General features: G+C 67.8%; 1 protein-coding gene across 4 annotated transcripts; it reads right to left on the bottom strand.

Moving 5' to 3' along the window:
* Nucleotides 1-126: 126 nt before the first annotated feature.
* On the bottom strand, nucleotides 127-10,426 carry GAS2L1 (growth arrest specific 2 like 1). Of its 4 annotated transcripts, none has more exons than XM_032127851.1 (6): nucleotides 10,350-10,426; nucleotides 7,848-8,538; nucleotides 5,108-5,215; nucleotides 4,777-4,873; nucleotides 3,608-3,890; nucleotides 127-1,986 (listed from the first exon to the last, which is right to left on the bottom strand). In XM_032127851.1, exons 2-6 carry the CDS (start codon nucleotides 8,526-8,528, stop codon nucleotides 936-938), a joined length of 2,220 nt encoding a protein of 739 aa, XP_031983742.1. In that variant the 5' UTR covers nucleotides 8,529-8,538; nucleotides 10,350-10,426; the 3' UTR covers nucleotides 127-935. The 4 variants fall into 4 exon arrangements, with proteins under 4 accessions (XP_031983742.1, XP_031983741.1, XP_031983739.1 ...); XM_032127850.1 differs by lacking the exon at nucleotides 10,350-10,426 and adding an exon at nucleotides 9,843-9,919; XM_032127848.1 differs by lacking the exon at nucleotides 10,350-10,426 and adding an exon at nucleotides 9,599-9,803.
* Nucleotides 10,427-10,459: the final 33 nt, after the last annotated feature.

A 10,459-nucleotide genomic window follows, 5' to 3' on the forward strand; every position in this document is an offset into this window, starting at 1 on the left:
ACAGGACATTGGGACTCAGCCTCACCCCAGCTCTTCACTGCTCCCACCCCTCCTGAGACCCCCAGAGCCCTCCTCCCTTGGGCCTGGGGGGGGTCTGGATCCCGCTGGACAGATGACCACACATGGTGGGCTCAGCTCCGTTGGTCTTTACTGGCTGGGGAGGACATGCAGGGCCACAGGGATGGGGGCCACGGTGGCCTGGGCTGGGGACACAGCCCTGTTCCACCCCGGGGACATCAACACGAGCTGTGGGCAGTGCTGTGGCCGGCTGGGGGCTGGAGAGGGAAGAGTGATCCCTCCTGCCCTGAAATATGGATTGTGGTGACAAACTGCATGTCCCCAAGCCATCTCAGCAGTGGAGAGGAGATGACAGGAGGAGAGGAAGTGGCCGAGGAGGTGATGACAAGAGGCTGAGAAGAGGGGAAGGTCAAGAAGATGATGAGGATGTGAAGGCCTAGAGGAGGAGAAGACAAGAGATGCAGGAGGCAGCCCAAAAGAAGAGGAGAGAGAGATCTGAGATGAGGAGAGGAGGAGGCTGACAAGAATAGCAAGAAGAGGAGAGGAGGAGGAGGTCAAGATGAGGAAAACGAGCAGAGAAAAATGAGGAGGAAGAGACCAAGATGAGAAGAAGAGCTGGGTCCTCTCCAGCCCCGTTCCCAGGTGCCAGCTCTGCCCTGACCACACCATGACCCCCCTGTGGAGCTGCTCCCCATGGCATGGGGACACCCCCGGCACCCTTCGGGCCTGGCTGGGGCTGGGGGCTCCTTGCAGGGCCCACCCCCATGCCAACAGTCACCAAGTGCAGGGGTCCTGGCCACCCCAGCTCTGTGTCCATCGCCTGGCCGGGTGTCTCCACACAGGTGCCACCTCCCCCCTCCCGCAGCAGCTCGGGGATGTCCCCGGGGCTGCCAGGAGCTGTCACGGCCATCGACTCCTCACGGCCACGCGTTCTCCTCCAGCCCCTCGCGCTCCCGCGGGGCCCAGGGGGGCTCCAGGAGCGCGGAGGGGATGCTCTGCAGAGCCCCCCAGGCCTTGGGGCTGCCGTTCGAGGCTCGGTGGGCGCCTGCCCCGTACCCCCGGGGGGTGGGAATCCGGGACGGCGTCTTGTGGGGCTGCGTGTCCAGCCGGGGCTTGGCCCAAGGCCGCGGCGGGGGCGCGGGGACCCCCGGCCCGGCGCTCTCCTCCATCTCCATCAGCTCGTCCTCCCCGGTCGCCCAGTCGGTGTCGGAGCCGGGGTTCCCCGGGGTCTCCCGGTTGTCCCAGGAGGCCGGGAAGCAGCAGCTCTCGTCGGAGGAGCTGGAGCGGCGCCTCGCAGCTGCCAGGGTGGGGTTGGACGGCAGCGGGGGGCAGCCGCCGTTGTTGCCGTTGCTGTTGCCGTTGTTGCCGTCGCTGCTGCTGCCGCCCCGCCGCCCGTCCTCGGCGGGCAGCCCGTGCTTGGCGAACACGTTCAGTGAGGAAGACGAGGATGACGAGGAGCAATAGGCCGAGTCAGCGGTGGCAGGGGGCGCGGGGGGGGGGCTCTCCGTGTCCCCCAGCTGCTCCAGCAGCCGCGTGTTGGCCAGGAATTCCTCCTCCAGCCGCTGGAACAGCCGCTGCTCCTGCCCGGGCTCCAGCCAGCGCGGGGCCCGCAGCCTCCGCGCCAGCTCCTCGGGGTCCCCGGGGCCGGGCCGGGGGTCGCGCCGCCCCCCGGGGCTCCCCACGGGGCAGGCCCCGGCCGCGGGGGGCTCTGCCCGTGCCCACGAGTGCTGCCCGTCGGGCCGGCGGCGGATGAGCAGCAGCGGCGCGGGGCCGCGCCCGGGGCTGCGGGAGGCGCGGGGGGACCCGCGGGGGGACGCGGCGGCGCGGGGGGCGCGGGGGGAGCCCGGCGGGCCGGGGGGGTCCGGGGGGTCCCGGCGGGCCGGGGGGCGGCGGGGGCCGCTCTGCGCGGAGGCGGCCGAGGAGTCGCTGTCGCCCGAGCAGCGCCGGGAGCGCGCGGGGGCGCGAGGCCTGGGGTGGGGGCCGGGGGGGGGGAGAGGGGGGTCATGAGCACCCTGGTGACCCCCCCAGTGCACCCCCCGATCGCCCAGCCTCCATGAACCCCCCCTTGATACCCCCAGTGCAGCCCTAATGGAACCCCCCCAGTGCCCCCACCCACTGCACCCCTCCCCACTGAACCCTCCCCGCTCTCCCCCATGGCACCCCGCGTTCCTTCCATTGCACCCCATTTCCCTCCCCATTGCACCCGTTTGTGCCCCATTGCTCCTCATAGCACCCCCGTTGCACCCCACATTCCCTTCCTTAAACCCCATTTCCATTCCCATTGCACCCCCACTGAACCCCCACTAAACCCCACATCCCCCCTATTGAACCCCATTTCCCTTCCCCTTGCTCCCCCATTAAGCCCCCCCCACTGAACTCCCCATTCTCCCCCTCCACACCCTTTCCTCCTCACTGCAACGCCCAGAACCCCATTTCCTTCCCCACTGCCCCCCATTTTCCTCCTCTATTAAATCCCCACTGAACTCTCCCACTGCACCCTCATTCTCCCCCCTTCTCCCCTCCAACCCTCCCCACTGCACCCCATTATTCCCTGTACTGCACTCCATCTCCCCCCCACTGCACACCCACTGCCTCCCTCCTCTGAACTCCCCCATGGCACCCCACATTCCCCCCACTGCCAACCCCATCCCCCTGCATTGCACACCCCACTGTACCCCCATTTCCCCTATTGCCCCCCCATTCCCCCTTATTCCCCCATTTCCCCCAGTGAACCCCTATTGCCCTCCCATTGCACCCCTCTTTCAGCACCCATCACCCACCCATGGCCCCACACCGAACCCCCACTGTCCTCCTCCACTGCCTTCCCTAACTGCACCCCCATTCCCCTCCCACTGCCTCCCCAATGATTCTCCCATTTCCCCCCCACTGTCCTTCTCCACTGCCCCCACTGCCCTACCAAATTGCACCCCCATTTCACCCCAAATTCGCCCCCACTGCCCCCTCGTTGCACCCCTCAAGCACCCCTCATTGTCCCCCCATTTTCCCCCAACGATTTCCCCATTGCACCGCCCCACTGAGCCCCGTTACCTGCACTGCACCCCCAGTGCACCCCCCATTCCACCCTCCAGGACCTCCCATTGCCCCCCACTGCCCCCCAGTGATGCCCCCACTTGCTCCTCATTGCACCCTCCCACTGCCACCCCAATGGTTTCCCCAGTGTCCCCCACTACACCCCCAATTCAGCCCCCAGTTGCCCCCATTCCACCCCCAGTATCTCTCACTGCCCCCCTTCACCCACTGCTCCCCAATGCTTCCCCCATTCACCCCCCCATTGCCACCCCACTGATTCCACTGCCCCCCCCCCGCTGTCCCCCCAGGATTTCCCCAGTGTCCCCCACTGCACCCCCAATTCTGCCCCCAGTTACCCTCATTCCACCCCCTATTCCCCCCCCAGTACCTCCCACTTTCCCCAATGTCCCTCATTCCCCTCACTGCACCCCCATTACCCCCCAATGTTTCCCCCATTAACCCCCCCCATCCCCTCCCCGTCCCCTCCGTGGGGCTGCGCCCTTGCTGTGGGGTCTCGGCGCGGTTTTGGGGTCCCCCCAGCCCCCCGCGGGGGCCGTACCTGAGCGTTCCCGTTCCCCGCGGCTCCGCGGGGCTCCTGGAGGGGCTGCCGGAGCCGGAGCGGGGGGCGGCACCCCCTCGGGGGGGCAAACCCTCCTGCCTGGGGGGCTTCGGGGGGTCCCCCCGGGGCTGGGGGCCCCGCTCCCGCTCCGCCCCGGCCGGGGGGGGCCCGGCGGGCCGGGGGCGCCGGGGGGTGCTGGGGCTGGGGGCGCGGGACGAGGAGGTGCTGGCAGCTGCTTTTTGGGGGGACATGCCCGGGGTGCGGGGCTGGGGCAGGCGGTGAGCTGGAACGGAGAGGGGGGAGGTCAGCGGGGGCAGCGCTCAGCATCCCCCGCCCCTCACAGCACCCGCATTTTCCAGGTGGGAAATCCCAGGAGGTGGGTGAACACCTCGGGAATTAATATGGGGGAAAACCCCACTTCTGTCACTCCCCTTTTTCCCCTTTCCAGCCGGATCAGTGCCTTGAGGAGCCCAGCCCCAGGGAAGGGAGCCCCGTGGAAAATCAGGGAATGGAAGTCACGGAAAATCAGGGAATGGAACCCCGCAGAGAACTGGAGAGGATGCCCCATGGAGAACCAGGGAATGAGGCCCCACAGAAAATCAGGGAATGGAAGCCATGGAAAATCAGGGAATGGAACCCCACAGAGAGGCAGGGAATGGAGCCCCACAGAGAACTGGAGAAGATGCTCCACAGAGAATCAGGGAACAAAACCCATGGGGAACCAGGGAATGAACCCATGGGGAACCAGGGAATGAATCCATGGGGAACCAGGGAACAGAACCCTACAGGAAATCAGGGAATGGAGCCCCACAGAACAAAGCCCTGTGGAGAAGCAGGGAATGGAGCCCCATGGAAAAGCAGAGTCCCAAGGAGAGCCAGGGAATGGAACCCCGCAGAAAATCAGGGATCAAAGCCCCATAGAGAAGCAGGGAAAGGAGCCCCAGAGAGAATGGAGCCACAGGGAGAGTCCAGGAATGGCACCCATGGAGAGCCAGAGAATGGAACCCATGGAGAATCAGGGAACAGAACCCATGGAGAACCAGGGAATGGAGCCCCACAGAGAGCCAGGGAACAGAACCCATGGAGAACCAGGGAATGGAGCCCCACAGCGAGCCAGGAGCCAGCAGCGAGGCAGGGGACACCAGGTGTGGGGTCCCGGGGACACTCACAGAGGGCAGCACAGCGACACGGGTCGTGCTTGTCCAGGTAATGTTCCAGTGTGTCCCAGCCGCCGCCCACGCGCACCATGACGTGGCTCCTCAGCACCTGCGGGCAGCGCTGTCACCCTGCCTGGCCCCAAAAAGCCACCAAGAGCCCCCCAGAACCCCGGAGCAGACAGGAAATCCAGCTCTGGACCCCACCCGCTGCAGGGTGCCTCGGGATGGGCCCCACCCTGCCTGGGAGCGGGGGAAGGAGGAGGGCGGGGGGTCCCGGTGTACTGGGGTGACAGTGGGGTGAGGGAGGGGACAATGGGGTGAGGGAGGCGGTGGTGGCTCTTACTCGGACGAAGATGAGCGTGTTGGAGTCGCCCACTTTGTACTTCCCCTCCGAGACCTTGACCATGGGGAACTGCGAGGGGCAGGAGCAGCAGCCCAGGATCTCCCGCACCTGCCGGCACAGAGGGGAGGCGTCACTGGGGTGTGGACGCCCTGCTGTAGGGTCGGCGGGGTCCAGAACCCCCCCTGTAGGGTCGGTGAGGTCCAGAAACCCCATTATAGAGCTGGTGGGGCACAAACACCCCCATTATGGAATTGGTGGGGCACAGACCCCATTATAAGGCCAGTGGGGCACAGTCCCCCCACTACAGGGCCGCTGAGGCACAGACCCTCTGTTATAGGATCGGTACGTACAGACCCCCTGCTGTAGGGCCAGTGGGGCGCAGACCCCCCAGTTATGGGGCTGGTGAGCACAGATGCCCCACTATAGGGTCAGTGGGGCACAGACCCCCCACTATGGGGTCGGTGAGCACAAACTCCCTGTTATAGGGCTGGTGGGGCATGGACCCTCCACTGTAGGGCTGGTAGGCACAGAAACCTCCACTATAGGGTCGGTGGGGATCCCCATGATAGGGGCAGCCCCTCGGACTGGCACACAGGGAGGGGCTCCGTGTGCCCCCCACGCTGGCACCTCCCCTCCGTGGGGAGCAGCCGGGTGGGCTCAGTGGGAGCAGCTCCCAGGGTTGGGGAGCACCCACAGCACCCTCGGCAGGCTGAGAACGGGCACAACTCTCTTCATTTGGGGCCCACCCGCTCCGAGACCCCCGCGTGTGGGCACAAAACACCCCCCACCCCACTAATCCTAAACCACGGGGGATTTGCCCCCAAGCCCCTGACATGGGGCAGGACCCACATCCACCAACAGAAATGGGGTAAATCCCGGGGTTTTTTCCTCTCCCTTTAAACCCGAAGGGTGAAAGTGGAGTGGGAGGATTTGGGGGGCCGGGCAGGGGACCCCCGGGGCTGTGGGGTGGCCGGGCAGTGCCACGGTCCCGCTGGCTGCCAGCTGCCGGCTCTATCTCCCGGGCTGACGTCAGGGATTAAACCGGGAGCCACGGGGGGACGCGGGGACGCGGCCGCATCCTGCCCCGGCCCGGGGCTGGGGCGAGGGGCGGGGGGGACACCGCGCCGCCTCGCCCCGAAATTTGGGGGTTCTTTAATAATTCTGCGATTTTTTGGGGTTTTCCTGCAGTCGTGCCCATCACAGGGGTGAGAGGAAGGAAGGATGTGGCCGCTCTGGTTCCCATCCGGGTGACGGGGACAGATCCAGCTGGGGAAACTGAGGCACGGAGTGAGGAGGGGGAGTGCGTGCAGTGGGGGGGGGGGGTCGTGACCCTGCTCTCACCCCGGGGGGGCACCTGGGTACCAGGGGGGCCGGATCCTACCCCCGCCAGGCTCCTCCCCGGCTCCGGCGCTGCCCATAAAAGCCGATGGCGAGGAATTACGCAGCCCGGAAAAATGCAGCCGGGGCTGGCAGCGCCCGGCCAGGGGGGCTTGGGGGGGCACCGGCGACGGGGGGGCCCCCCCTGCAGCGGGACTGCGCGGAGGGCGGGGTCAGGAGGCTCTTTAATGAGGGACTTAATGAGGAATTAGGGTTTCAATTAAAAAAAGGCTTAGGGAGTCAGGGGAGGGCAGAGCCCCCCTGTCCCCCCCCGTGTCCCCCCCCGGGCCGGATTAAGCCGCTGCCTCGCCCGCGGGACGGATCCCGCACCCGGCTTTAATCCGTTCTGAGCTCCCGGCCCGGGGGGGTCCCCGCACCCCCCATCTGACACCCCCAAATTGTGCCTGTGAGCAGCCGAGGTGTCCCCGTGTCCCCATGTCCGTCCCTGGGGACAGCAGCCCCGAGGTGGGGGGAGGAGGAGCAGGGGGAGGAGGAGGAGGGGCAAGTCCTGGGCTGGGGACCACTGTGAGTCACCCTCTCACGGGGAGGAGGTGGCAGGGCACAGGTGGCACCTGCGTCCCCCTTGTGATTCTGGTCACAGCCACCAAAAGAACCCCTCCTGGAGTCAGGAGGCTCCACGGGAGCTGTGTGGGTGGCTGGGTGGGTGGAGAGGAGCTCCCGTAGCCATGGAGAGCTGGGATGGGTGGGTGGAGCACATCCTATGGACCACAGGGGTGGGCAGAAGGAGCTCCCAGAGGTCAGAGAGACAGGCGGGACCTCCCCTGGACCACGGAGTGCCCTGCTGGGTGGGCAGAAAGGACTTCCTGGGGGTCACAGGGACAGGTGGGAGCTCCCCTGGACCACCGTGCTGGGGGGACAGGTGGGAGCTCCCATGGATGGTGGAGCACCTCATGGGACACACAGACAGGACCTCCCAGGGGCCACAGCAACAGAGAGGACTCCTGGGGGCCACAGAGATGGGTGGGACCCCCCCATGGCCTCCATTGGGTGAGGTTCTCCCACGGGCCACAGGCAGGTGGGACCTCCTAGTGACCACCGAGTGACCACTGGGTGGACAGGCAGGACCTCCCAGGAGACAGAGGGCACCCTGTTGGGTGGACAGAGAGGACCTCCCATGGACCACAGAGACAGACAGGACCTCCTGGGGGCCATAGTGACAGGGAGGACCTCCCACAGACCACAGAGTGCCCCGTTGGGTGGACAGAGAGGACTGCCCGTGGATCATAGAGCACCCCGTTGGGTGGATGGACAGGACCTCCCACAGACCACAGCGCGCCCCGTTGGGTGGCCAGCGAGGCCCTCGCGGTGCCCCAGCGCGCTGGGTGGCCGGCGAGGCCCTCACCCAGGCGCAGGGCTCCCAGGGGAGCGCGTGTCTCACCAGCTCGTCCAGGTTCTTGAGGTCGCAGAGGGTGATGGGCCGGGCCCGGCTGGGGAAGGCGCCCGCCTGGGGGTCCCGGCTCTCCCGGCGCGTGCCCAGCGCGCCGTCGGCCATTTGGTCCCTCATCTCCTCCTCGATCTCCTCCTCCATTTGGATCAGCATGGGGGCCAGCATCCCAAACTTGGAGCCCCTCCTGGCCACCTCCAGCAAGCAGAGGACAAAGTTCTTCTCGTTCTTCTTCAGCACCAAGTCGTTGGTCTCGAACATGAGCACGTCCTGGATGCCCAGGTCCTGCCGGCACCACTGGATGAAGTTGGAGACGTTATCCCGGGCGATGAAGGAGCCGGGCACCACGTTCTTGGCCTGGAAGACCACCTCGTTCTGGGGCACGCGCATGCGGGCGGCCGCCTCGGGGTGCCGCTCCTGGAAGTCCAGGGCGGTGCGGTTGACGTTGTTGGCATGGCGGCAGAGGTGACATCCCGTCTCCAGGCTCTCCAGGAAGGTGTCCACCTGGATGTCCAGGTCGTAGAGGGTGTTGAACCACTCGGCCAGGTCCTCCTTCATGGCCTCCAGGTACTCCTCGCTGGAGCGGAAGGGGCGGATGCTCTTGGAGGCGGCCGACTGGATGTGGCTGGGGTCAGCCATGGCGACCTGCCTGCGGGGGGACAACAGGGGCTGTTACGGGCAGGAAGCCCCCCAAACCCCCTCAAACCACCCACCAACTTTGGTGACCCCTCTGTGCCTCAGTTTCTCCCCCCACGTTACCTGTGGGCAGGAGCGTCACCACTGCCACCACCACCCCTCCGGGACCTGCCTGATCCCTGCCAGGACCTGCAGCACCCCCCACTCCACCCCATGTGTCCCCCCACAGCCCATGTCCCCTCACTTCGTGTCCCTCCACCATGTGTGTCCCACCCTCCGTGTCCCTCACCCTGTGTCCCTCATCCTGTGTCCCCTCTGCCACCCCCCCCCCCCCAGGTTAATGAGTCCCTTGTGCCCCCCACCCACCCCACTGTGGGGCTGTGGCAGAGCGAGGACATCCCTCCCCAACCCCGCCCTAAAAGCTGCCCAGTCATGGTGGGTGTCCTCACCCCGGTGTCCCCACCCCGGGAGCGGGTGACACCCCGAGGGATGGCAGTGCCAGGGGCAGGGAGCCCCCCCTAACCCTGGGGGGGTCCAACCGCGAGGGGCTGCACCGGATGGGGGGATGGGGGAATTGGACCCCAACACTCAGCCCTGGGGAGGGGGCTGCACCTCGGGGAGGACCCCCCAGCTGTCCCCAACATGGGGTGGGGGTACAAGAGCCGATGACGCCTCAGCAGAGGGGTCACCCCCTCCCGGGGGGGCCCAGTGACCTCCACTGCCACCGCCAGCCCAGCCCCACACCCTGGGAGGGGGATCCTTCCCCTGGGGTGTCCGTGCTGCTGAGGGGGGTCCCCTACCCTCGGAGGGGGTGTCCCTCTTAGGGAGGGTCCCCTCACCTGGGGGAGGCTGTCCCTATTGGGGGGTGTCCTCTACCCTCGGAGCTGGGGGGGACCCTGTTGGGGGTGGTCCCATCCCTCGAGAGTGGGGGGACCTTGTTGGGGGGTGTCCATTTCCCTCGGAGAAGGGGTGTCCTTATCGGGGGGTGTCCTTCCCTCAGGGGGTGGGGGGGTCCCTGTTTGGAGGGTCCCTTTCCCTCGGGGGGGTTGTCTCTGTTGGGGAGGGTCCCCTACCCTCGGAGGGGGGGGTGTCCGTGCCGAGGGGTCTCTGTATCGGGGCTCCCCCTTTCCCCCGTGGGGTGGGTGTCCATCTCTGGGGGTGTCTCTTCCTCGGGGTGGGGGGGGTTCCTTTCGGCGGAGGGGTCCCTATTCCGGGGCGATGCACCGGGGGCGGCGGGAGGGGATCCGCACCTGCGGGGACACGGAGGGGGGGACACAGGGCCCAGGGCCACCCGCCGACCCCCCCGGCCCTACTCACCGCCGCCGCTCTGCGCTCCGCTACGGCCGGGCCGGGCCCGCTCCCCGCTCCGGGCCGGGCCGCGGCTCCCAGCGCCGGGGGGGCCCCGCCGCGGCCCCCGCCGCCATCGGCCGCCGGCAGCGGCCCGGGGGGCGGCCGGGGGGCCCGGGGGGCACCCAACGAGGCTCGGCCGCCGCAGCCCCGCGGAGCCGCCGCCGCCGCCGCCGCGCCCCGGCCGGGAAGTTGGAGGCGGCCCAGAAAGGGCCGGGACGGGGGCGGCGGCGGCGGCGGCGGCGGGCGGGGACGGGGGGGACACGGACACGGAGGGGGGGACGACATGGGCACGGCACGGAGACGGGGAGGGACAAAAACACGGGAGGGGGACACGGAGGTGGTGGTGGGGGGCGCGACACGGCCACGGGGGTGACACAGAGCGACACTCGGTGACATCCCCCCACCCCGCCCGGGTGCGGCTGCCCGCTTCCATTGATCTGCCTCCTTCCCCCACCCCCCTTCCCCGGAACTCACCCCCGGCGGGGAAACTGAGGCACAGCGGCATCCACCGGGCAGCTCCATCCCGCCCCTCCATCCCATCCTACCCCGTCCCGGGCCCGGGGGCCGCGTCCCCCCGGCTCCCA

This window comes from Corvus moneduloides, chromosome 18 (genome assembly GCF_009650955.1).
Source record: "Corvus moneduloides isolate bCorMon1 chromosome 18, bCorMon1.pri, whole genome shotgun sequence".
Taxonomy (NCBI): Eukaryota; Metazoa; Chordata; class Aves; order Passeriformes; family Corvidae; genus Corvus; species Corvus moneduloides.